Here is a 24,011-nt window from a genome sequence, read left to right as displayed (position 1 = left end):
GCATTCTCCCCCAGCGCTTTGTATTCTTTGGAAAAGGCGTTAAAAAAACGGTTATTATTATTATTATTAACCCTTTTTAGACATTTTATCTCAAGCAGTAGAAATAGTTGGGTATTTCTTTCTGTTTTTCCACCAGCTTGTAAGCCGACAGAGTTCCAGTGTCACAGAGGAGGATGCATCCCGAAGTTTTCTCGGTGTGATGACAAAAAAGACTGCGTGGACAACAGTGACGAAGAAAACTGTGGTAGGTGTTTAAGACGATGTCTGACCTTATCCGAACAGTTGAATTTGGGTTTGAAATCTCTTTAAAATTTAGACTGGCACTACATAGTCACACTTATTTTGCAGATTAAAGGTACTCTAAAACATTTGCAAACTTCAAAAAACAAAACTGCCAAATTATTACGAAATACCTTACTTGACTGTAAGTGAATAATAGTCTCAAGCATCCTCTGCAATCACGGCACCTGGTGCGGTGTTATTTTTCAATAAAAGTGGAATTTTTGTATCAATTAGCAACTATGGTTAGCAGACCATCATTGAAATTTTTTCAAACACTGCCACCAGTTAAACCAAATTTTGTTAGTGCCCATTTTGTTTGCAGACGGGAACACATCCGTCAGTGGGTGCATTCCTGCTAGTCTGGTTCCCTGACCTGACTCCTCTGTTTCGTCTTAAGTTTTTATGTACTTTTAAAGGATATACAACATTTGCTTTTGGTGTAATTTTCAGAAACGGATGGATTTTGGGTTAGCATTTTAAAGCAAATATTGTTACACTGATCTGTTTAAATTTTGTGTTCCCAGATGCTGGATAAAATCAATTTTTTTCCAACGATGGTTGGCCGACCATTGTCGGAAATCGATACAAAAATTGCACTTTTCTTGAAACTGACACATACTGGGTGGCGTGATTTCACAAGATGCCTGAGACTATCATTCTTACAATCAAGTAAGGTATTTAATAATAATTTGGTAGTTTTGTTTTTTCGGTGTTTGCATATGTTGTGTATTACGTTTAAGTACCGTTAGATCTGTTAATTTCTTTGCTTCTTAGGTAAACATTATCTGGAACTTTACAACAACTTGGTAAAATAGAAACTTTTTAGCAGGGGAGTCCCTGGTTTTGCTTTGAGGTGTCACATATTGTGCTAAATTTGTGTTTGTCGTTGGTGTACATTACGCGCAATTATTTTTGCTAACTCTTTGCAGCTATCGACGGCGAATGCACGGGGGCCTTCCGATGCACCAGCGACGGTTCATGCGTACCGATGTTTTATGTATGCGACAAAGAAGATGACTGTTTAGGCGGTGAAGACGAGACACCTGAAGCATGTGCTTCCGTTACTGCACCAACTTGTAAGCTTTTAATCTGGAAAAATTGCACTGAGAGTGATTGGACTGGGAGCGAATTTTGTTTTAGCTGTTTCGGAGTACATGCTCCCAAACAGCTTTTGTTTTTGTTCAGATTTTTTTTTTTTTTTTTTGTTCTCATTTTTCAGACTCCTCTCCATAGGTTTTGTACACGCATTTCTTCTGCCCATACACTTTGGCATTTTCGTTAAGTCCAACAATCCAACTGTTGGTCCTATTTCCTTTAGTTTCTGCACGTTCACTTTTTAGTTCTTTTCTTGTGTGATCCATCGTTGTGTTAAGGTGCATAGCAGTAAGCCAATGAGCAACCCTTTCTCAAAATGTCTTTAATGAGCACATTTTGGGTTCACAATATTTGAACAGAAAACCCCTAAACTGAACAGTGTCTTCCTGAAATGACATCACAGCAACAGTGCCCTCAGTTGTCTGGAAAAACACAGAAAATGTGTGTCGGCCGACCACCGTTGGAAATGTATACAAAAATACAATTTTTCTTAAAAAAGACTTCACACCAGGTGCCATAATTTTACAGGATGCTTTAGACTGTCATTTACTAGCACCCTAGTAAGGTATCTCGTAAATACTTGGTAGTTTTGTTTTTCGATGTTTGCAAATGTTGTATATCCCCTTCAAATTTTATTTTTTTTGTTATTATTTGCAGCTACTTCTTCGCCATGTACGACAGATCAGTTTGAATGTGGGGACGGCACCTGCATACTTAGTAATTGGGTTTGTGACGAAGATGTGGACTGTGTGACCACTCGAGCTGACGAGAACCCCATGATGTGTGGACGAGGTTGGTCTGTCTGTTTGTCGGGGTGTTTGTCTGCATTTATGTCAGGGTGGTTATCAGGGTGTTCGTCTGTCTGTTTGTTTTGACAAATTTTGCTTCACTTTTGCTTTCGTGTGAAGTATGAGCCGTCTACAGGCCCCGTAACTAAACGCTCCCTAGCTCTTAACCTCATTCTGGTATCTGATCTGGAAAACTCAAATAGTTATTCATAAATCTTCTCATTGGGATGCATGCGAATTGTTTTTGGTTTGCTGAAAGAACACGTACCTTTTATGTGCTCTGAGGAACGAACTTTCAAATGGTGTTTGTGTTCAAAATGCCGTAGCTTAAAAAGTACATGAGTGATCTTAATGATTCTTGTACTAAAAGCTTAATGACCGGGCTTTCATATCCTAGTTTTTGAAAGTGCTACAGGCAAAACTTCATTCAAAAATCGGTCCTGCCATTTGGGATGGGCTTTTTTTTTTTACTCATCCTGTACAAACCATCAAATTACAGGTGACCAAACATACGGTACGCAACGTTGCGGCGACCAGGAGTGGTTGTGTGGTAACCAGTGGCAGTGCATCCATAACACAGACCGCTGCGACCTGTGGCCAGACTGCTACAGTGAAGGGCAGATCTCGGACGATGAATACAACTGCAGTAAGTCTGTAGCGCCGTTGAAATCAGAGTCAAAATTAGAGTTGTGTCCAACTACTCAAAGGATACTTACAAGCGAATTATATATCTCGGGCTAAAATAATTTACTTTTGCTGTAATTTTCAGAACTGGACGGATTTGGGGGTTAGTATTTTAACCTTAACCGCCCTGAATCCTTCAAAATCCTCTTTGCCAAAGTGGAGGAATTTGGAGGATTGAGGTAACATGGCAAAAATGCATTACTGTTTTCGTAGGATGCACTTTGTCAAGGTCTCGGGCTGGACCTTGTGTTGTTTTTGCTCAGCCATGCATTGGCCTGGATTATGCTTGAAATCCTCCGTACTGCTCCAGGATATCACTGGCCAAGCCTCAACATATTGACAGTCACTGCCGCAGGATTTTGCAGGATTCAGGCAGCGGTCACCCCTCCATGGACCACAATATTATTCAAGAAATAATGGAGGAATTTGCAGGATTGAGGCTATATGCTATTTTTCCATGAGGCCAGTTGGAGGATTTTGCAGGATTGAGGCTGCATCCTAGAAAGGGCCAATGGAGTTAGGATACATGTATATTGTTACACTGACCTGTTAAAAGTTTGTGTTGATGGATGCTGGAACCCCCAAGAAAACAAAAGGTTGTTCTTGTACTCTGGTTCCCTGATGACCCTGCTTCAGACTAAAGGGAGCAATTTATAGACGTCCGGGAATTGTCAGGTCAGGGAACCAGACTAGCTGGCTTGCTCCCATTCACGGATGGGTAACCAATTGCGAACAAAATGTGGACTAACTACCAGTATATTTGGTAATTTGGGTGCAGTATTTCAGAAAAAAAAAGTCAATTTTGTTTCCCTTGGGTCCTCAAAAGTCTATCACAGGTCTACAAATCTCACACCCAGACACAAGTTACGGACAAATAAATTGCACATTGCTCAATTTCACCACTGCGTTTTGCATATATACGCTGTGCAGAAAGTTCTTAACACTTCCTTTCTGTTCTCAGCGTGTACATTGGCGAGTGCAGAACCGTCGTTATCGCAGAAGGTTAAGTGCCTCGGAGCGGCAGGAAGGGACACTAGTATTGGCTATCCCACCGTAGATATGAGCAGTAAGTATAGACCAAAGCGTACGTCAGCCGACTAACGGTTGATTTTAGGGGTGCGCATTTACTGGTAGTACAGGAATCGGGTACGCGATTGAAAAGCACACGGGTACAGAAAAAGTGTATTTTCTCAAGCATCATGTAAAACGTAACTCTTGCCTTTCCATATGTTCGCTCGTACCCCCCGCCCTGCAAACAGGACGCTGGTAAGGGCTGACGTCATTTGAGCTCTCATTGGATAGATTTGCGTGACCTGTGACGTAGAATGCGTCACACAAACTAGCTTCCGGTGCCCATCATGCGTAGCGCGTGCTAGCTGCATGCGAAGGTCAATCTGTACTTCCTTCACAAGATTCTGTGAAGCTCATCAGCCCTTACCAGCGCCCTGTTTGCAGGGCGGGGGGGTACCGGGTACGAGCGAATTCCATATGTAGCCTGGGTTTACATTTTGGAAATTCTCCAGGAATGACTTTCAAGACCTTCCTATTCGTTGAGATGAGAACTTAGTCAGTAATATGTGAAGTTGGTTGAAGATACTCGATTCCATAACCTGGAACCGGTTCCTGACATCAGCAGTCGGGTACTCGGGTACTCGGGTACCCGGTTCCGACGCGCAGCCCTAGTTGATAATTTGATGTAACTTACGCCCACTGATCTCTATATAAAGACTGGATAGCGGATATCCATATACCATTCACACAGTAGACTTTGCATATCGACCAATTCGCCCCCGGTCTCACGAAGATGGCCGCGTAAAGTACGAACGTTCTACGCGTATATACAGCGCGCGTTGTATCAACAGTTGACGCACATTTTGGTCACGTACACATAATGATGTTCTAAAAAGGACATATTTCCGTAGTGAATATTATTTCCAAAACGCCAAAAAAGTGAACTGCGGCATTAAAAAAGTAAAACCACGACGTAAAAAGTAAAACCACGGCTTCGCCTCGTGGAATGGAACATTTCATCTGTCACCTCATGAAATTATTCTTACCATTGCACTCACAAACATTCATTATTTGTATAATATAACATCCAAGTAGATCTTTGTCATTCGATTGGAGGATTTCATCTATATGTCCTGAATTATTTTTTCCACCACTTTGGTTCTGTAGAAATAATCACAAACTGCTGTGCCGACACTGTGCCCAAATCCAACAATTTGTTTTTTTACCATTTAAACTGACTAGAATTCCAAGGCATGAGTTGCTACAACCATCTTGAGGCCAACCCTACGCCCCAGCCTGTCTGGGATTGGGATGCGTATGTCTGCCACGGCGATGTTGTTTGTGCAAATGCGGCCACTGATTTCCCTGAGCTTTGTCAAGGTAAGTTTCACCCCAAAAATCTACAAAATGCAACTTAGTTTGAGGTCAAGCAGTGTGAAATCTTCAGCAATATTTTCAAATGCTCCCATGGATGTCATCAATTCGGGCGATTCACAATGCAGTGCGCCACCAAGAGTTTGCCACGAAGAGTTCGTTTTTGAAGGTCACGGTCGACAAAACATGGCCCATTTGAACGAGTGTCAGTAGAAAACTTGAGCTAATTTGTTATAGATTGGGGCAAAGCGTTCTGCCACCTCACAAAAAAAACTTCATATTGATAAAACGAAAAGAAAAGGGCAACAAGCAGATACTCGAATCATATGTTTACGAACTTTCTGGCTGGAAAAACTAACAATTTCAAATGTCCCATGCTGCGAATTTGTCGACCATCTCCCACAATGCACTGGGAAAAATGAACTCTCCGTGGCGAACTCTTGGTGGCGCACTGCATTGTGAATCGCCGGAATTATCACATACAGTACAAAGTGTGAATTTGTCGGAAGGTTTTTAGAATGGTGCACCTAGGTACCGGAGTTACTACTGCTACTTGTTCATGATTGGGAGTCAAGGAGATATACAAATGCTGTGTTCGTCCAATCTTTTTTTCCATGGGTATCACATCGCAACAAGTACCATAACTATAGCAGCCTTGTAGGCTAGGCTTCTTCCTAGTTCACCTTCTTGCACAGGGCCCAATTTCATAGCGCTGCTTAATAGTAAGCAGAAAAGTTGTGCTTACTATAGCAGAAAATCATGATGCTGCTTAAGTACTATTTCATGCTAACGGTTGCGCGCGCATGGAGATTTCTATTGTTACGTCACTGATTTAAGCAAAGTTATCTTCTGGGGTTAAGCGTGCTTTCACTGTGCTTACTGCTTAAGTCCCTATGAAATAGATGGAGGCTCGGTAAGCACAAAGTTGGCTGTTAAGCAGCGCTATGAAATTGGCCCCAGAAGGGTAGCGGTTCGAGTCCCACCAAAGCAGTTACTACTAATCAATTATTGGAGAGCCCAAGAGAGACCTAATAGTCAGTTCTGCGAACAACAAGTGCTTAAGAAAGCCCAGTCTATCGTAGACAGTGAAAATCATGTGCTGAAAACCATGTTTCAGTTTCTTCCATGAGGACGCCATCTCAGATGCCTCCGTGTAAAACTGACAGACAGAAGTTCTCATTCATTCCAGTGGCTATCACACTTCTAAATAATTGATTTTTGTATTTTTAGAGGTCCATCATTTTATTTGTCATCATGTGTACATTCATCATTGTATTTAAAGTATAAAAAATATTTTTTAGAGAAGTTTAATATCAATTTTAAATCTAGGTATAAGTACATGTACTTTGTAATTGTTTAAAATTGTATCTATTTATTTGACTAGTAATTATTTACTTAGTTTTTTTTTTATAGTGAGCTGTTTAAACTTATGTAATTGCCTTCTAAAGGATAAATTTTGAATTGAATTGAATTTAAAGGTGTCATTTGAAATGTGTGCGTTTTGTTTGTTTGAAGCAACAAAAGTGTTAAACATCTAAAGAAGGGTGCTGAACAACTAACCGTGTTTCAGCTCAGCTTCAGCTGTATATTTTGAGATAAACAGCATTCTAGGATCTCGATTTCAAATCAAAAGTTGCTGAATCATGTTTTGAATTGGGCCTGGATTCAGCGTACGAGACACGTTCTCAGTAAGCCGATTGTAGTTACGCGATGTTGCGCACTGATCCGATGAATTATAGCAGCCGCGCGTGTGTGTGCGTCATGCCAACGCTTGAGCGTGCTTTGCTGAATAAAAAAAGCGAACTACTAACGGAAATTTCCAACGGTGCGTCTTAAGACGCACTGTTGGATTTCTTCAAAATGACAGCTTGCCAGACAGAATAATTTCACAGGGAGTTTAGTCCCCTTACTATCTTTCAACCAAGTATGTTTGTCAACAATAATTACGTCAGTTACTTTTTGGATAGTTGCAAATGATGGACTATAGCTTTAAATGCCTTGTTCTTTCAATTCTCAGTCTTCCAAGAGTGCTACTTGGCTCCAAACGCCCAAGACTACCGAGGGCGGGTAGGCCACACGTCTTCTTCAACCCTGTGTCAAGACTGGAGTAACGACACCGCTGTCAATGCGGGCTTCTCCCCGGACGTCTACCCAGAGCTGCTTGGTCCCGTCTGCCGTAATCCTGGTGGCATTCGCAGCTTCGCTTGGTGTTTCAGGGAAGGTGCAACCACTGCGGATGACTGGGAGCTGTGCGACATCGGGCCGCCGTCGGCAACTTGCCACCCTGGTAGAGCCCATTCAAATTCAAATTCATTCATGGACCATATTCAAAAAGTAATGGAGGAATTTGCAGGATTGAGGCTATATGCTATTTTCCCATGAGGCCAATTGGAGGATTTTGCAGGCTTGAGGCTACATCCTAGCAAAACGGCCTAGGGAGTTAGGGTTAATGTGATAGAGCTATATTAAATTACTAAAGCGCTAACTCCTCATTCTTACGCGCAGAGACGCTTTGAAGCCGCTCTGGGTGCAGACATGTGCGTGTTTGTAGAAAACGATCCAAATAGATGGATTGCATTTTAAAAGTGTACTCTAAATGCAACGCGCAAGTAGAAGATACTCAAACGACTTAAGCGCGTCATGACGGTTCAAAAAACGTCACGGCGAAAAGCATCTGCAGTGGAGGAACGTGCACACGTTACACTGTTGGCGTAGAGCAAAATGAAACGCTCATTTGCTGCTAGTGCGTTTCGGTTTTTGGCATATCGGCTTCGATGACACATTGGTATGGAATACAAACGCAGATATGCAAATAGCTGTACAAAAGCCGTACAAAATTTCGAGTTTTCCATAGGTTTGTGCACAAACATGGATGCGCCCATCGTGCATTACTTTGTACATCGAGTTAGCGCTCTAGTAATTTAATACAGCTCTATGGTTAATGTATTTATTAATTCATATATTATAATAATTTGTTTATTTTTTTAAATTAAGGCGTGGACCTACCGGTCCGCCTGGCCGGCAAAGTAAATCCCTCGGAGGGTCGGGTGGAGGTACAGCACCAAGGGGTGTGGGGAACGGTCTCTGACAGTGACTGGACCATTGAGGATGCCACGGTGGTCTGCAGGCAGCTGGGATTTGATGGGGCCTCTGGACGAAGCACCTTTGCAGCCAGCACGGGAAGCATATTCATGTCACAGGTAGGTCTATATCTTGTGAATTTGAATATTGGATGCTGCTGTTACCATCTGAGGAATTATAGGTTTCATTACCAGAAAAAACCTTTAAAACAGTGGTTGTGTTTTAAATTCGGTAACTTGCAAAGTACATGAGTGATTTGAATGATTCTTGTACTAAAAAAAGTTTAGGAATTGGGCTTTCATATCCTAGATGTTGAAAGTGCTACTTGCAGAACTTCACTAAAACAATAAACCCGACATTTGGGTTAAATTTTTTTACTCACCCTGTACAGTAACTCCTGCCAGTTCATACCGCATTGTGGAAAACCTTTTTTTTTAGCAGAGGAGGCATCTTTGTTGTACACAATATTCTCAAGTTCGGCATCATTGAGCTCGGGAAAATGCTAATTAACATTTACGTGTGCCGCCATCTTTTCGTGTGTAGCCAGGGTGATGTTTGCGTGTGCGTAATACACCCAATGTGACAAATTGCTTCATAGAGCACACACTTTGTAGAGTAACTCGTGTGATAGTCTACTACGCATGCGTGTTTACCCTGTGCATGAAGACCCTCCCACTGACGGAAATTTCCAAAAATGCATCATTAGACACATCTTTGGAAATGACTTTCTTTATTGTTTTCTTCAAAATGACAGCATGCCAGAAGGAATAATTTCACAGGGAGTTTATTGTCATTACTATCTTTAAACCAAGTATACTTTTCAAAAGTAACTTGGTGAGTTACTTTTTGGATAGCTGCAAAATATGTAATCTACCTTTAAATTAAAATTCATGAAGCATACAATTTAAATAAAGCCCCCCCCCCCCAAAGTCTCCGGTTTCTGGTATGCGCGCACTTCACCGTAGCCATGGGCGTCAGCAAAATTGAAAAGTTTTTTTTCAATGTAAGATGATGTCTGAAAACCGCCAAACTCACTGGTTTGACTGGAATCCTGCTGCTGCACAATTTTAACATGTTTTTAGATGGGGTTGCGATCGAGTATAAGCTTTACGTGGCCTCTCTGGGCTCCAATACATTTTGCACTAAATTTAGTCGGGCACTGTTTGCAGTCATCAGCTGACATTTGAAGAAAAAAAGGGAAAAAAAGCCGCGTCGCTGCACCACTTTTAGGGCAAGCTCCATACCAGAAACCAGAGACTTTTTTTTGGCCTAATGGAAGTTGGCAGTGGGACTTACATTGAGCTTTGCTAATGGACCTGATGCTTCTTTAGTGTGTACATGTACATTAAAGATTGAGAGCCCATTATTTGATGCGTGGAGATACGCTAAGTTATACCGTGGCCCAAACTACATATACTTGTGACCGTGTGCATGGACCTTAGCTAATGTGCTTCATCTTTAAGAGATCTTGCCAAACTCACACGTCAATCTGTCGACGGACATTTAGGAGATACATATTGGTATGTAAGGAGGAATCACTTGGATTTGTTGCTCAGTCTGTATCATAAAAAAAAATGAAACTGCTAAAGTTTCCAAGCCTGAATTCATTTTTCAATAGATTAGGAGTTGAAACAGCTACTTGAAGAGGAAGAGCGTACAATATTTTTGGACTGAACTGTTCAACTACTTATGAATTGCAGCTGTGATATTTTTCTTCCACCACTGAACTTTAACAACCTTCAAAAGCAAAGCATTCTAATTTTGTGATGCACATGTAGCTGATGATGCGTACATGTACATGACGGTAGTTGGAGCATTACTGCGGTATACACGCACAGTTCCTGTCTTCAAATTGATGTTTTACGAGAGATGGTCAACATGAGTGTTACTGTGGACAATACGACAGCGACAGAAGATGTTGCTAACGTCACACACAACCCCGAAGGCACAACATATCCAGATGATGGATTGAAAACACTTGTCCTTGTTCTTAACTTAATCCTGATACTGACCATCAACCCGGTGTGCTTGTTGGTCGTCCGACGAATGGCCAACATGCAACCAACCACCAAGAATTTCATGACGTCCTTCCTAGTCTGCAATGTGGGATCCGGCGTATTTGTACTTTTCCCGGGAATACTCTTCGTCTATTCTCCCTCGAGATTTGCCGTGCACGGCATTCTATTGAATCTCGTTTACTTTGCGGTTTGGTTGTTTATCACTGCTCCACTAATGTCGCTGTTCCTTTTGACTGTCGATCGGTACCTGGCCGTTGCCTGGTGTCTGCATTACCCCCGCTTGATGACCGTCCGAAGATCCAAGATTTTCATTTTGATAAGTTGGGTTGTCAGCATGACACTTTCCATATTGGAAATGGTTAGCACCTTTTTTCCTGTGATATACCACCTAATTCAGACTTTCATCGTTTGTGTGATGATACTTACGCTGTTGTTAATCTTGATGTTGTACTTGCACATTTTGGTGATTGCTCGACGCCAGGCTCGGCGCATTGCCCAGGACAACCAAGCCGTCGCGGGAAACAACGCACCGCAACGAGCCAGCACCAAGTCCTTCACCACAATCTTCATCATCGTTACAGCTGTCATTGTTGGCTGGCTACCATTTCTCATAACGTCCGTCCTTGAAAGTTTCAACGTCATTGCACCCCAACCTTCTTTGTACTTTGTGTTAGACTTTCTGTATTATTCCACCAACTGGTTCAGTGCAGTCATTTTTTGTGCCAGAAACCAGGAGTTCCGACAGACATTGAAGCGAATGTCACCCGCCTGCTGTCGACGCCTGTGGTAAAAAAAAAGTGAACTTCACTTAAGTGGTGTTCGCATAGGACAATTTGTGAAAAGTTACTGCCGGTGATTTTGACTACCGTATGTCTGTACTGGATGAATTTCAGACGACGGAAAGTCATTCGAAGAGCTAACAAAGTGTAAATGTTTAGCAACTCATTTGGCCCAGTAAAACTGAATGTGACATGCTTAAATAGCCCACATTTTTTAATGTATTCTTTTAGTTTCAACTTTGTGTGCCATTTAACCATATTTTCAATTTTCATTTTGCCATTTTATGGAATTTTTGTGCCTTTTTGGTCTTTATGCTAATGCAAATTTGCATATTCATGACAGAGGTGTGATGACATATCAGGCAAAGACCTTAATGTTACAGCTTTTTCAGCACCAAAAGTTGCCACAATTGTTGATATCTGCTGTTATCAATTTTCTTTTCTTGGATGATTCTTTATTTTTTCAGTACATGACATTAGGACAGTGAACAATGCTTTCTTCCAAAAGTTTTCAACGAGCAAATTTTGGGTGCACAATTTGAAGGGAAATCCCCTTAGCTAAACAGTGACTTCCTGAAATCATAGACATAAAATAAAACCTAGACACGACATTTGCTATTGCGCCTGAGAGCAAAATGCTGCACGTATTATGCAAACACTCACCACAGGCGTGATGCGTCGCGCAAGTGAGCGGTCCCACTGCGCGCGTTATTTGAAATCTTTTGGTCCCGTACGCACGCGGGAAAAAACGAAGTGGCGCACAAGTGCATTGGCGCTGGCCTGAACATTCGGGGAATACATATGAAGTATGGAAGCCACATGATGCAGCCACGTGACGCAGCCCGTTTTGCTCACAGAATTTACAACGTAAAAAGCAGATAATGTCGTGATGCAGCCACGTGACGCAGCCCGTTTTGCTCACAGAATTTACAACGTAAAAAGCAGATAATGTCGTGTCTAGGTTTTATTATATGTCTATGCCTGCATTGACAGCACAGCAACAGCGCCCTCATTTCTCAGGAAAAGCATGGAAAGTTTGAAAAGTTTTAAGCCCACTTTTCAATCAGCTTAACCCAAATAGTTTCATACGTTTCAGAGGAGTGAAAAGTTGCACAAAATATGTTCCCAAGTAAACTTTACATCATGGGCCCTTCACATGTACTTCAAAACTCACAGTCGACATTTGACAATTTTGGAAGTTGACCAGAGCTGTGCACTGGATTTAAATTGGTTATGTTGCCAACAGTCTCATTCAGTTTAATACCAACTTTTATGTCTCGTTGAGAAGTGAATTAAAAAGTAGAAACTTTGCACTACAAGTTAAAATTGTGAAGAGTTTCTTCTCAAACGATGTGGCTGTAAAAAACATGCTGAAATAGCTCCACAAGAAGTACATGTAGTCACTGAAGATTATGTACATGTACAGTGAAATTTAGTAAGCCATTTTGTTATTCAAATAAACAATGTTTTAGCGTATTGTTTTTAATTGTCACAAAGTGGTTCACTTTGTAATTAACACTTAAGCGTCCATCTTTGTCTTACAATGTATCTTAATGCTGAAGGTTGACTAAGCTCATAAAATGTGCTTAGATGACGAAGCACTATGGTTTTCAGAACAGTATTTAATATAATGTGAATTTTCTGCGTAAGGCAAAAAAAAAAAAAATCGGTCTCTGGTCAGCGCGCGCGTCGGTTTAAATCATGCGCGTCGATCTTTTTTTCCCCCAAAATGTTCCGTGGTAGCTCCAACAGCGCCCTCTATTTTCGCACCTCCTCAATTTTTTTTACCAAAGAGCACCAAGGAATGGGAAATTGCACCAAGGCAAATGATCGAAAGCACCAAGGCAAATTATGGAGGACACCAATGTACATGAGGACACCAAAAAAGCAAAAAAGTACATGTACCCACCTTGTCTGTACAATCCAAGCTTGAAGAAAAAAAAAAAAAAAAAAAAAAAAAAAAGCCGCGTGGCCGCGTCAATTCCGGAACTTTGGTCTGACCAGAGACCAATTTTTTTTTTTTTGGCCTAACGTTAAGTGTTTCTAAGTGGTTTGTTTTGTAATTTAGTACTTAAGCACAAAAGCCATCAATCTTTCTTTCTTGTCGAGTTTAATGTGAAGGGCCTACAAAGTAAATGTGTTTAAACTGGAAAGCACCGTGGAATTCTTGAAACACTAGTGTTGAAGAAAATGCTTATCAAGTTAATGTATGTATACAAGAGGAGAGGTTTTTTTGTTTGTTTGCAATATTTAATCCCTCTGCTTGTCAATTATGACACTTTTAATGTCTGGAGAACTTGCAATTTCACTAGCTGACATGTATGTACGAGAACTCACCGAGACAGAGACAAGATGCACGAGTCTGGTTATATCATGTGCCATATAGATTCATTACCTCTCATAATCTTGTCTGTGTCGTTTAATTGGGACCAAGCCATTAACAGTTAGTTTTTCTCAGCAAGATGTAGCGTATCAACCTTCTTGATTACACTAGTTCAATTTTGCAGCTATGCTACATGGACTAAAGCATACAAATCAATACTGAGTTTGTGATCTTGGAAGAGGGTTGAAGTTGATGCAGAAACAATGTACAAGAGTGAGTAGCTCAAGTATGGACTTACTCCCTTTTGCCTTTGCAGCCTCTTGTTACTGAGAGATCATAATGGCTTCTGCTGAGAATGCAATGGAAGAATTTCTGACAGTTTCTTCTATTGAAGAAGGATTCAATGTTACAGATACTGATGAAGCCTCGGCCTACCTGTCGTATGGTGTATCAACTACGGTCTACACTTGTATGTTTGGTGTCAACATAGTTCTGGTTATGACCATCAACCCAGTGTGCTTGCTTGTCATCCGACGAATGGCCAACATGCAGCCAACAACGAAGAATTTCATGACGTCGCTTCTGGTTAGCAAACTGTGCTACGGCGTATTCGTGTTGATCCCATTCACGATCAACTTTTATATTGTATTACCAGAGGGCAGTATTTGGTTGGCCTTTAATTTCATTTGTATCGTCATCTTTTGCTTGCAAAGCTTGCTGTCGTTGCTGATTTTGACTGTCGATCGGTACCTGGCCGTTGCCTGGTGTCTGCACTACCCCCGCTTGATGACCGTCCAACGATCACGAATAATTATCTTTATCAGCTGGGCGGTTAGCCTGGTATTTGGACTCGTACCTATCATCGATGCCTCATGGCATGTTTCCATAGCACAGAACAACACCTTGTATGCCATCATCTTCATCGGAATTGTCTTAATTGTGACATTGTACCTGCACATTTTGGTGATTGCTCGACGCCAGGCTCGGCGCATTGCCCAGGACAACCAAGCCGTCGCGGGAAACAACGCACCGCAACGAGTCAGCACCAAGTCATTCACCACAATCTTCATCACCGTTACGGCCGTCTTACTTTGCTGGATTCCCAATTGTGTTTTGAGCCTACTTATCACCTCGGGCATCCAAGTACATGTATATGTTTTTCCAGTTGTTTTGTTTTGCTCCAGTGTTCTTAACATTGCCGCCAACTGGATCGATGCAGTCATCTTTTGTGCGAGAAACAAAGAGTTTCAAGAGACTTTGCGCAAGCTGACTCTCGGCTGGTTTCGTGGTCTGATGCAAAAGTTGAATCGCAATTAAAATCCAAGTTCTTACATGTATACTGACTAAGCCACGTTTTCTTTTGTGCTCGACGCCAGGCCCAGCGCATTGCCCAGGACAACCAAGCCGGTGTGGGAAATATCTTTCATTAAGTCCTGTTTTTAAAAGTGAACACATTTGTTTCCGTCTGTGAATGCTCCATCAGATCCATAGGGTTAGCTTGTGTATGTAGAGACACAAGACCAGCCAAAAGACCAGCCACAATACCAGCCACAAGACCAGCCACAGGACCTGCCACAAGACCAGCCACAAGACCAGCCACAAGACCAGCCACAAGACCAGTCACAAGACCAGCCACAAGACCAACCACAAGACCAGTCACAAGACCAGCCACAAGACCAGCCACAGGACCTGCCACAAGACCAGCCACAAGACCAGCCACAAGACCAGCCACAAGACCTGCCACAAGACCAGCCACAAGACCAGCAAAAAGTCTAGCCACAAGACCAGCCACAAGACCAGCCACAAGACCAGCCACAAGACCAGACACAAGACCAGCCATGAGACAAGCCACAACACCAGCCACAACACCAGCCACTATACCAGACACAAGACCAGCCACAAGACCAGCCACAAGTAATAGGGTGTGAACAGTGACAAAATAATGCTGTTGTGGTTCGTTTGAATGCGATGTAGCTTGTGACTTGAATTGAGCCCGGAGATCTTGTGTTGGTCTTCTGATGGTCATGTGCATGATTGGGTCTTGACTATTGTTGGTAACGTTAATCAAAGAGAAGATGCAACTCTATGAGACATGGTCAAAAAGAGAGCACTGCGGGCACGAAGAACTGTAATGACCATATCTCATACAAGGGTTTGGGCAAACTGGTTTTTTTTACCATTTTTTAGTAAATGGCCGCCATTTCCTAATTTAGAATCTTCATTTCCAACGCCGCTTTCACCATATACCGCCAAGGTCGCGTAGTTTAGGAATATCTTAAAACAATTTCAACATGTCTCCCCAATTTGGAGAAATTTGCATCTGAAAAAGTGCAAAGGTTTATCTGGACCAGTCTGTATGTTGAAATTGTTTAAGCCATTTTATCCAGCCAATCAACAAATCTGAATGCTTTACTTAATGTTTTTAATTGTGTTTACTTTGTAATTAACACTTTGGCCTCCATTTCCGTCTTCTCTTAATGCTTAAGGTTGAGAAAATGAGCTTAATTGATGAGGCACCATTTGAAGAAGATGTATTTTTTCGCAGTATATGTTAAGTGTTTCGAAGTGGTTTGTTACGTAATTACCACTTACGGGTAGCATCCATTTCTGTCATTTCTTAATGCTAAGTGCCCTTCTCTGAGGAAGCATTCTAATAATTTTGCAAATAAGCATTAACTGATTAGAACAAAATGAAAGATTCTCATTTAATGTCAAAGTGACGTGAGGAGATTAGTTTTGTCTGTTTGCGGCTAAACTACTCAGCTGTCACTTAAGGCACTTTCAATGTTGGCAGAATATACATGCAGTCTGCACAATTTGTGATTTCACTAGCTGATGAGAACTCACCAAGACCACAGCACAGTTATCTGTAACTCAGAGATCATCATAATACTTCCGCTGAGAATGCAATGGAAGACGTTCTGACTGTTACTCCTATGGAAGAAGGACTCAATGTTACAGATACTGACGAAGCCTCGGCCTGCTTGGAATATGGTGTATCAACTACCTTCATCATTTGTGTGTATGGTGTTAGCGTAATTCTAACTATGACCATCAATCCAGTGTGCTTGCTTGTCATCCGACAAATGGCCAACATGCAACCAACAACGAAGAATTTCATGACATCGCTTCTGGTCAGCAAAATGGGCTTTTGCATATTCGTGTTGATCCCATCCATGATAAGGACATATGTTGTATTTGCAGAAGGCAGTTTTTGGTGGATCCTTGGTTTCATTTGTAATGTCATCTTCGTCTTGCAAAGCTTTCTGTCGCTGCTTATTTTGACTGTTGATCGGTACCTGGCCGTTGCCTGGTGTCTGCACTACCCCCGCTTGATGACCGTCCGAAGATCGAAGATTATTATCTCTATCAGCTGGGCAGTTTGTCTGATATTTGGACTTATACATGTAACTATCATCAGTGCCTCTTTGGATGTTTTCATAATACAAAACTTTACCTTGATTACAATCGTCTTCATCGGAATTGCCTTAATTGTGACATTGTACCTGCACATTTTGGTGATTGCTCGACGCCAGGCTCGGCGCATTGCCCAGGACAACCAAGCCGTCGCGGGAAACAACGCACCGCAACGAGTCAGCACCAAGTCCTTCACCACAATCTTCATCATCGTTACAGTCATCTTACTTTGCTGGATTCCCGCTGGTGTTTCGAGCCTACTTATCACCTTGGGCATCCAAGTGTATGTTTTACCAGTTGTTTTCTTCTATTCCAGTGTTCTTAACTTTGCTACTAACTGGATCGATGCAGTCATCTTTTGTGCGAGAAACAAAGAGTTTCAAGAGACTTTGCGCAAGCTGACTCTTGCCTGTTTTCGTGGTCTGATTCAAAAGTTGAATCGCAATTAAAATCCAAATTCTTATACTGACTAAGCCATGTTTTCTTTTGTGCTCGACGCCAGGCTCAGCGCATTGCCCAGGACAACCAAGCCGGTGTGGGAAATTTCTTTGTTAAGTCCTGTTTTTAAAAGTGAACACATTTGTTTCCATCTGTGAATGCTCCATCAGATACATAGGGTTAGCTTGTGTATGTAGAGACACAAGACCAGCCAAAAGACCAGCCACAATACCAGCCACAAGACCAGCCATAAGACCAGCCACAAGACCAGCCACAAGACCAGCCACAAGACCAGCCACAATACCAGCCACAAGACCAACCACAAGACCAGCTGCAAGACCTGCAGCAAGACCAGCCTCAAGACCAGCCACAAGACTAGCCACAAGACCAGCCACAAGACCAGCCACAAGACCTGCCACAAGACCTGCCACAAGACCAGCCACAAGACCAACAAAAAGTCTAGCCATAAGACCAGCCACAAGACCAGCCACAAAACCAGCCACAAGACCAGACACAAGACCAGCCATGAGACAAGCCACAACACCAGCCACAACACCAGCCACTATACCAGACACAAGACCAGCCACAAGACCAGCACAAGTAATAGGGCATGAACAGTGACAAATTAATGCTGTTGTGGTTCATTTGAATGCGATGTAGCTTGTGACTTGAATTGAGCCCGGAGATCTTGTGTTGGTCTTCTGATGGTCTTGTGCATGATTGGGTCTTGACTATTGTTGATAACGTTAATCAAAGAGTAGATGCAACTCTATGAGACATGGTCAAAAAGAGAGCACTTCGGGCACAAAGAACTGTAATGACCATATCTCATACAAGGGTTTGGGCAAACTGTTTTTTTTTTCCATTTTTTAGTAAATGGCCGCCATTTCTTAATTTAGAATCTTCATTTCCAACCCCGCTTTCACCATATACCGCCAAGGTCGCGTAGTTTAGGAATATCTTAAAACAATTTCAACATGTCTCCCCAATTTGGAGAAATTTGCATCTGAAAAAGTGCAAAGGTTTATCTGAACAGTTCTGTATGTTGAAATTGTTTAAGCCATTTTATCCAGCCAATCAACATATCTGAATGCTTTACTTAATGTTTTTAATTGTGTTTACTTTGTAATTAACACTTTGGCCTCCATTTCCGTCTTCTCTTAATGCTTAAGGTTGAGAAAATGAGCTTAATTGATGAGGCACCATTTGAAGAAGATGTATTTTTTCGGAGTATACAATGTATGTTAAGTGTTTCGAAGTGGTTTGTTACGTAATTACCACTGACGGGTAGCATCCATTTCTGTCATTTCTTAATGCTAAGTGCCCTTCTCTAAGGAAGCATTCTAATAATAATGCAAATAAGCGTTAACTGATTAGAACAAAATGAAAGATTCTCATTTAATGTCAAAGTGACATGAGGAGATTAATTTTGTCTGTTTGCGGCTTAACTACTCAGCTGTCACTTAAGGCACTTTCAATGTTGGCAGAATATACATGCAGTCTGCACAATTTGTGATTTCACTAGCTGATGAGAACTCACCAAGACCACAGCACAGTTATCTGTAACTGAAAGATCATCATAATACTTCCGCTGAGAATGCAATGGAAGACATTCTGACTGTTACTCCTATGGAAGAAGGACTCAATGTTACAGATACTGACGAAGCCTCGGCCTGCTTGGAATATGGTGTATCAACTACCTTCATCATTTGTGTGTATGGTGTTAACATTATTCTAACTATGACCATCAATCCAGTGTGCTTGCTTGTCATCCGACAAATGGCCAATATGCAACCAACAACGAAGAATTTCATGACATCGCTTCTGGTGAGCAAAATGGGCTACGGAATATTCGTGATGATCCCATCCATGATAAGGACATATGTTGTATTTGCAGAAGGCAGTTTTTGGTGGATCCTTGGTTCCATTTGTATTGTCGTCTTCACCTTACAAAGCTTTCTGTCGCTGTTTATTTTGACTGTTGATCGGTACCTGGCCGTTGCCTGGTGTCTGCACTACCCTCGCTTGATGACCATCCGAAGATCGAAGATTATTATCTCCATCAGCTGGGCAGTTGGTCTGATATATGGACTTATATTTATCATCAATGCCTCTTCAGATGCTGGCATAATACTGAACTTCACCGTGATTGTCATCATCTTCATCGGAATTGTCTTAATTGTGACATTGTACCTGCACATTTTGGTGATTGCTCGACGCCAGGCTCGGCGCATTGCCCAGGACAACCAAGCCGTCGCGGGAAACAACGCACCGCAACGAGTCAGCACCAAGTCCTTCACCACAATCTTCATCATTGTTACAGTCATCTTACTTTGCTGGATTCCCTCTCTTGTTTGCGGCCTACTTATCACCTTGGGCATCCAAGCATATGTTTTACCAGTTGTTTTCTTCTATTCCAGTATTCTTAACTTTGCTACTAACTGGATCGATGCAGTCATCTTTTGTGCGAGAAACAAAGAGTTTCAAGAGACTTTGCGCAAGCTGACTCTTGCCTGTTTTCGTGGTCTGATTCAAAAGTTGAATCGCAATTAAAATCCAAATTCTTATGCTGACTAAGCCATGTTTTCTTTTGTGGTTGCAAGAAATATTTTGCGTTTAGTCCTGTTTTTTAAATTGAACACAATTGTTTCCGTCTATGAATGCTCCATCAGTTAGATTGGGTTCGCCTGTGTACATGTATGTAGAGTTGTTTTGAAAAAGTAATAATAATAATAATAACTGTATTTATATAGCGCTTTTTGCCAGAGGATACAATCAATGCAACCAAAGCCAGGTAAATGAAGTACATGTATATGAACATTATGAGACCCATTTTGTAGCACCTTTTTGCTAGTAATTGCGCATAATTGCTGCCACTGCCAGGAACACCAGGGCAAACCCCTCCTCTTAGCGACAAGTGTTACTGGGTTCTTTAACGTGCATTACACAACACACGGGACCTACGGCTTTACGTCCCATCCGAAGGACGAAGCAATAATGGTAAAGTGCCTTGCTCAAGAGCACAAGCACCATGTTCCCACGGTCAGGATTCGAACCCATGTACCACGGCACACGAGTCGAACACCCTAACCAGTGGACCACAGCGCCCCACAAAATTAAATGTAACTTTACAAGTGAGAAGTAATTCTGAAGTACTGTAGATCAACAAAAGACTGCAGAACCACTGAAGACCAATTGTAGAGCGCAAGATCAGCCACTATATACCAGTCACAAGATCAGCCGCAAGACCAGCCACTTTACCAGCCGCAAGACCAGCCACTATACCAGCCACAAGATCAGCCACAAGACCAGATGCAACACAAGCCACAAAACCAGCCACAGGACCAGCCACAAAACAAGCCACAAGACCAGCCACAAGACCAGCCACAGGTCCAGCCACAAGACTAGCCACAACACCAGCCACTACACCAGACACGAGACCAGCCACAAGTAACGGGTCACAAACAGTGACAAAATAATGCTGTTTGTCATTGGAATGCAGTGTAGCTTGTGCCTTGAATTGAGGCCGGAGATCTTGTGTTGGTCTTCTGATGGTCTTGTGCATGATTGGGTCTTGACTATTGTTGATAACGTAAATCAAAGAGTAGATGCAACTCTATGAGACATGGTCAAAAGGAGAGCACTTCGGGCACAAAGAACTGTAATGACCATATCTCATACAAGGGTTTGGGCAAACTGTTTTTTTTTACCATTTTTTAGTAAATGGCCGCCATTTCTTAATTTAGAATCTTCATTTCCAACCCCGCTTTCACCATATACCGCCAAGGTCGCGTAGTTTAGGAATATCTTAAAACAATTTCAACATGTCTCCCCAATTTGGAGAAATTTGCGTCTGAAAAAGTGCAAAGGTTGATCTGGACCAGTCTGTAAGTTGAAATTTTTTAAGCCATTTTATCTTGGCAATTAACAAATCTGAATGCGTTACTTAATGTTTTTAATTGTTCACTTTGTAATTAACACCTTAGCTTCAATCTTTGTCTTTTCTTAATGCTTAAGGTTGAGAAAATGAGCTTAATTGATGAGGCACCATTTGAAGAAGATGTAAACTTTCTGAGTATATGTTAAGTGTTTCGAAGTGGTTTGTTACGTAATTACCACTTACAAGTAGCATCCATTTCTGTCATTTCTTAATGCTCAGTGCCCTTTTCTGAGGAAGCATTCTAATGTTCTAATAATGCAAACAAGCATTAATTGATGAGAACAAAATGAAAGATTCTCATTTAATGTCAAAGTGACATGGGGAGATTAATTTTGTCTGTTTTCGGCTTACATTGTAACTACCGGTACTCTGCTGTCACTTAACGCACTTTCAGTGTTTGCAGAATATACATGCAGTCTGCACAATTTGCAATTTCACAAGCTAGTTAGAACTCACCAAGACCACAGCACAATTATCTGTAAGTCAGAGATCATCATAATGGCTTCTGCTGAGAATGCAATGGAAGACATTCTGACTGTTACTCCTATGGAAGAAGGACTCAATGTTACAGATACTGACGAAGCCTCGGCCTACTTGGAATATGGTGTATCAACTACCTTCATCATTTGTGTGTATGGTGTTAACATTATTCTAACTATGACCATCAATCCAGTGTGCTTGCTTGTCATCCGACAAATGGCCAACATGCAACCAACAACGAAGAATTTCATGACATTGCTTCTGGTCAGCAAAATGGGCTTCGGCATATTCGTGTTGATCCCATCTATGATAAGGACATATGTTGTATTTGCAGAAGGCAGTTTTTGGTGGATCCTTGGTTTCATTTGTAATGTCGTCTTCACCTTACAAAGCTTTCTGTCGCTGCTTATTTTGACTGTTGATCGGTACCTGGCCGTTGCCTGGTGTCTGCACTACCCTCGCTTGATGACCATCCGAAGATCGAAGATTATTATCTCTATCAGCTGGGCAGTTGGTCTGATATATGGACTTATATTTATCATCAATGCCTCTTCAGATGCTGGCATAATACTGAACTTCACCGTGATTGTCATCATCTTCATCGGAATTGTCTTAATTGTGACATTGTACCTGCACATTTTGGTGATTGCTCGACGCCAGGCTCGGCGCATTGCCCAGGACAACCAAGCTGTCGCGGGAAACAACGCACCGCAACGAGTCAGCACCAAGTCCTTCACCACAATCTTCATCATCGTTACGGTCGTCTTACTTTGCTGGATTCCCGTTTGTCTTCTTGACCTACTTGCTACCTCGGGCGTCAGTGTATCACCTGTCATTTTCCGTGGTTCCCAAGTTCTTTTCACAACTACCAACTGGATCGATGCAGTCATCTTTTGTGCGAGAAACAAAGAGTTTCAAGAGACTGTACCCAAACTGACTCGCACCTGTTTTCGTGCCATGAGGCATAAGTTGAATCGCAATTAAAATCCAAATTTTACTCCTACACCAACTAAGTCAAGTTTCCTTTTGTGGTGGCAAGAAACGTTTCAGGTTTTAGTCCTGTATTTAAAAGTGAGCTCATTTGCTTCTGTCTTTAATGCTTTAATGCTTCATCAGAAAGGGTTAGCCTGGGTATGCGGAGTAGCTTTGAAAAAATACGAAATGAAATGTAACTTCACTAGTAAGATGTAATTCTGAGGCACAGTGGAATCTTGATAAGTCAAAGTCCGATTACTCAAAACAACTGTTAAGTCAAAGAAAGAATCCATTCCCTTCAGTAGTATTACAATGATATACAACCGTGCTTAACTCAGAACTCTACTTAAGTCAAATTTTGAACCATTCTATTGAGGTTTGACTTAACGAGATTTCACAAGACTTCACGAAACCAACACAAGACTGCAGAGCCAAGAACTATTGTGACCCGCTCCGCAAAAATGAGGCTGTTGTGGCAAAACTGACATTTTGAGTTAACTACATTATTAAAATGGGAATGAAATAAGCTTTCATTTGGTATATCATGGACCTCTCTAGGACATTTGGTTGCATTGTTGTGCTTGTTTCATTCTGTAAAGTTTTTGCAAAGCTAGAAGTGTCTCAATGGAGAAAAAGGGCTTTGAAAAATGACGAATACACTGTAACTAACCAAGAAAAGCACCAAAGATTCATAATTTTTTTCTTTTTCTTACAATATTTACATTTTTGTGTAAGATATTTGAACTAAAACTATCAAACAACCAAAATAAAACAAAAACAAAAAATCCAAATTTTGAGCAAATTTTTACTGTTTCCATTTCAAAATGGCAAAAGCTTGAATTCAAATTATGGGACATCAGACTCATTTTTGCAGAGTGGGTCACAATTGTAGAATAGGCCCAAGACCAGCCGTTAGACCAGCCGCAAGTAACAGGGCATGAACAGTGACAGAATAATGCCTTTGTTGCTGTTCACTTGAATGTGATGAAGCTGGTGTCTTGAATTAAGACTGGAGATCTTGTGTTGGTCTTGTGATGGTCTTGTGTATGTTGGAGTCTTGACTATTGTTGATTTTGTTAATTATTAAAGCGGAAGACGCAAGTCTTTGAGACATGGTCGAAATTATAGCACGACGTGCACAAAGAATTGCAATAACAATGAATGACCATATCTCATACAGGCATGTGGAAAAACTGGAAAGAATGTTGCAACCTGACGCTGCTTTTTTCTTCATATATCATCTCAGTGAATGTCAGTCATTGCAAAAATGATGATAAGACATGAATCTGGGACTGAGAAACATTTTAGTTAGGAAATACTTACATT

The 24,011-nt window shown here is 41.5% G+C and overlaps 2 protein-coding genes across 4 annotated transcripts in view; both read left to right on the top strand.

Annotated features, from left to right (window-relative positions):
- LOC119719240 overlaps positions 1-24,011 on the top strand; it is a 57,896-nt gene that overhangs the window by 8,941 nt on the left and 24,944 nt on the right. For all 3 annotated transcript variants that reach the window (XR_005269889.1, XM_038188614.1, XM_038188615.1), the window contains exons 7-14: positions 137-244; positions 1,212-1,358; positions 2,035-2,169; positions 2,665-2,811; positions 3,811-3,915; positions 5,103-5,240; positions 7,252-7,521; positions 8,229-8,434. Coding sequence is in view for 2 of the 3 variants with exons in the window: in XM_038188614.1 (XP_038044542.1) it covers positions 137-244; positions 1,212-1,358; positions 2,035-2,169; positions 2,665-2,811; positions 3,811-3,915; positions 5,103-5,240; positions 7,252-7,521; positions 8,229-8,434 (1,256 nt within the window). In the remaining variant the exon portion in view is untranslated. The remainder of the gene's footprint in view (positions 1-136; positions 245-1,211; positions 1,359-2,034; positions 2,170-2,664; positions 2,812-3,810; positions 3,916-5,102; positions 5,241-7,251; positions 7,522-8,228; positions 8,435-24,011) is intronic.
- Positions 20,373-23,278, top strand: LOC119719244 (melanocortin receptor 4-like). The gene has a single exon (XM_038188618.1). The coding sequence runs from the start codon at positions 21,729-21,731 to the stop codon at positions 22,692-22,694; it is 966 nt and encodes a 321-aa protein (XP_038044546.1). The 5' UTR covers positions 20,373-21,728; the 3' UTR covers positions 22,695-23,278.

Source organism: Patiria miniata, unplaced genomic scaffold, assembly GCF_015706575.1.
Source record: "Patiria miniata isolate m_02_andy unplaced genomic scaffold, ASM1570657v1 HiC_scaffold_8, whole genome shotgun sequence".
Classification (NCBI taxonomy): domain Eukaryota; kingdom Metazoa; phylum Echinodermata; class Asteroidea; order Valvatida; family Asterinidae; genus Patiria; species Patiria miniata.
The sequence above is the reverse complement of the archived record's forward strand: the minus strand, read 5'-3'. Positions and strand labels throughout refer to the sequence as shown.

Bases quoted from the DNA above. Each gene is read 5' to 3' on its own strand.
- LOC119719244 (XM_038188618.1), top strand. From the start codon at position 21,729: ATGGCTTCTGCTGAGAATGCAATGGAAGACATTCTGACTGTTACTCCT.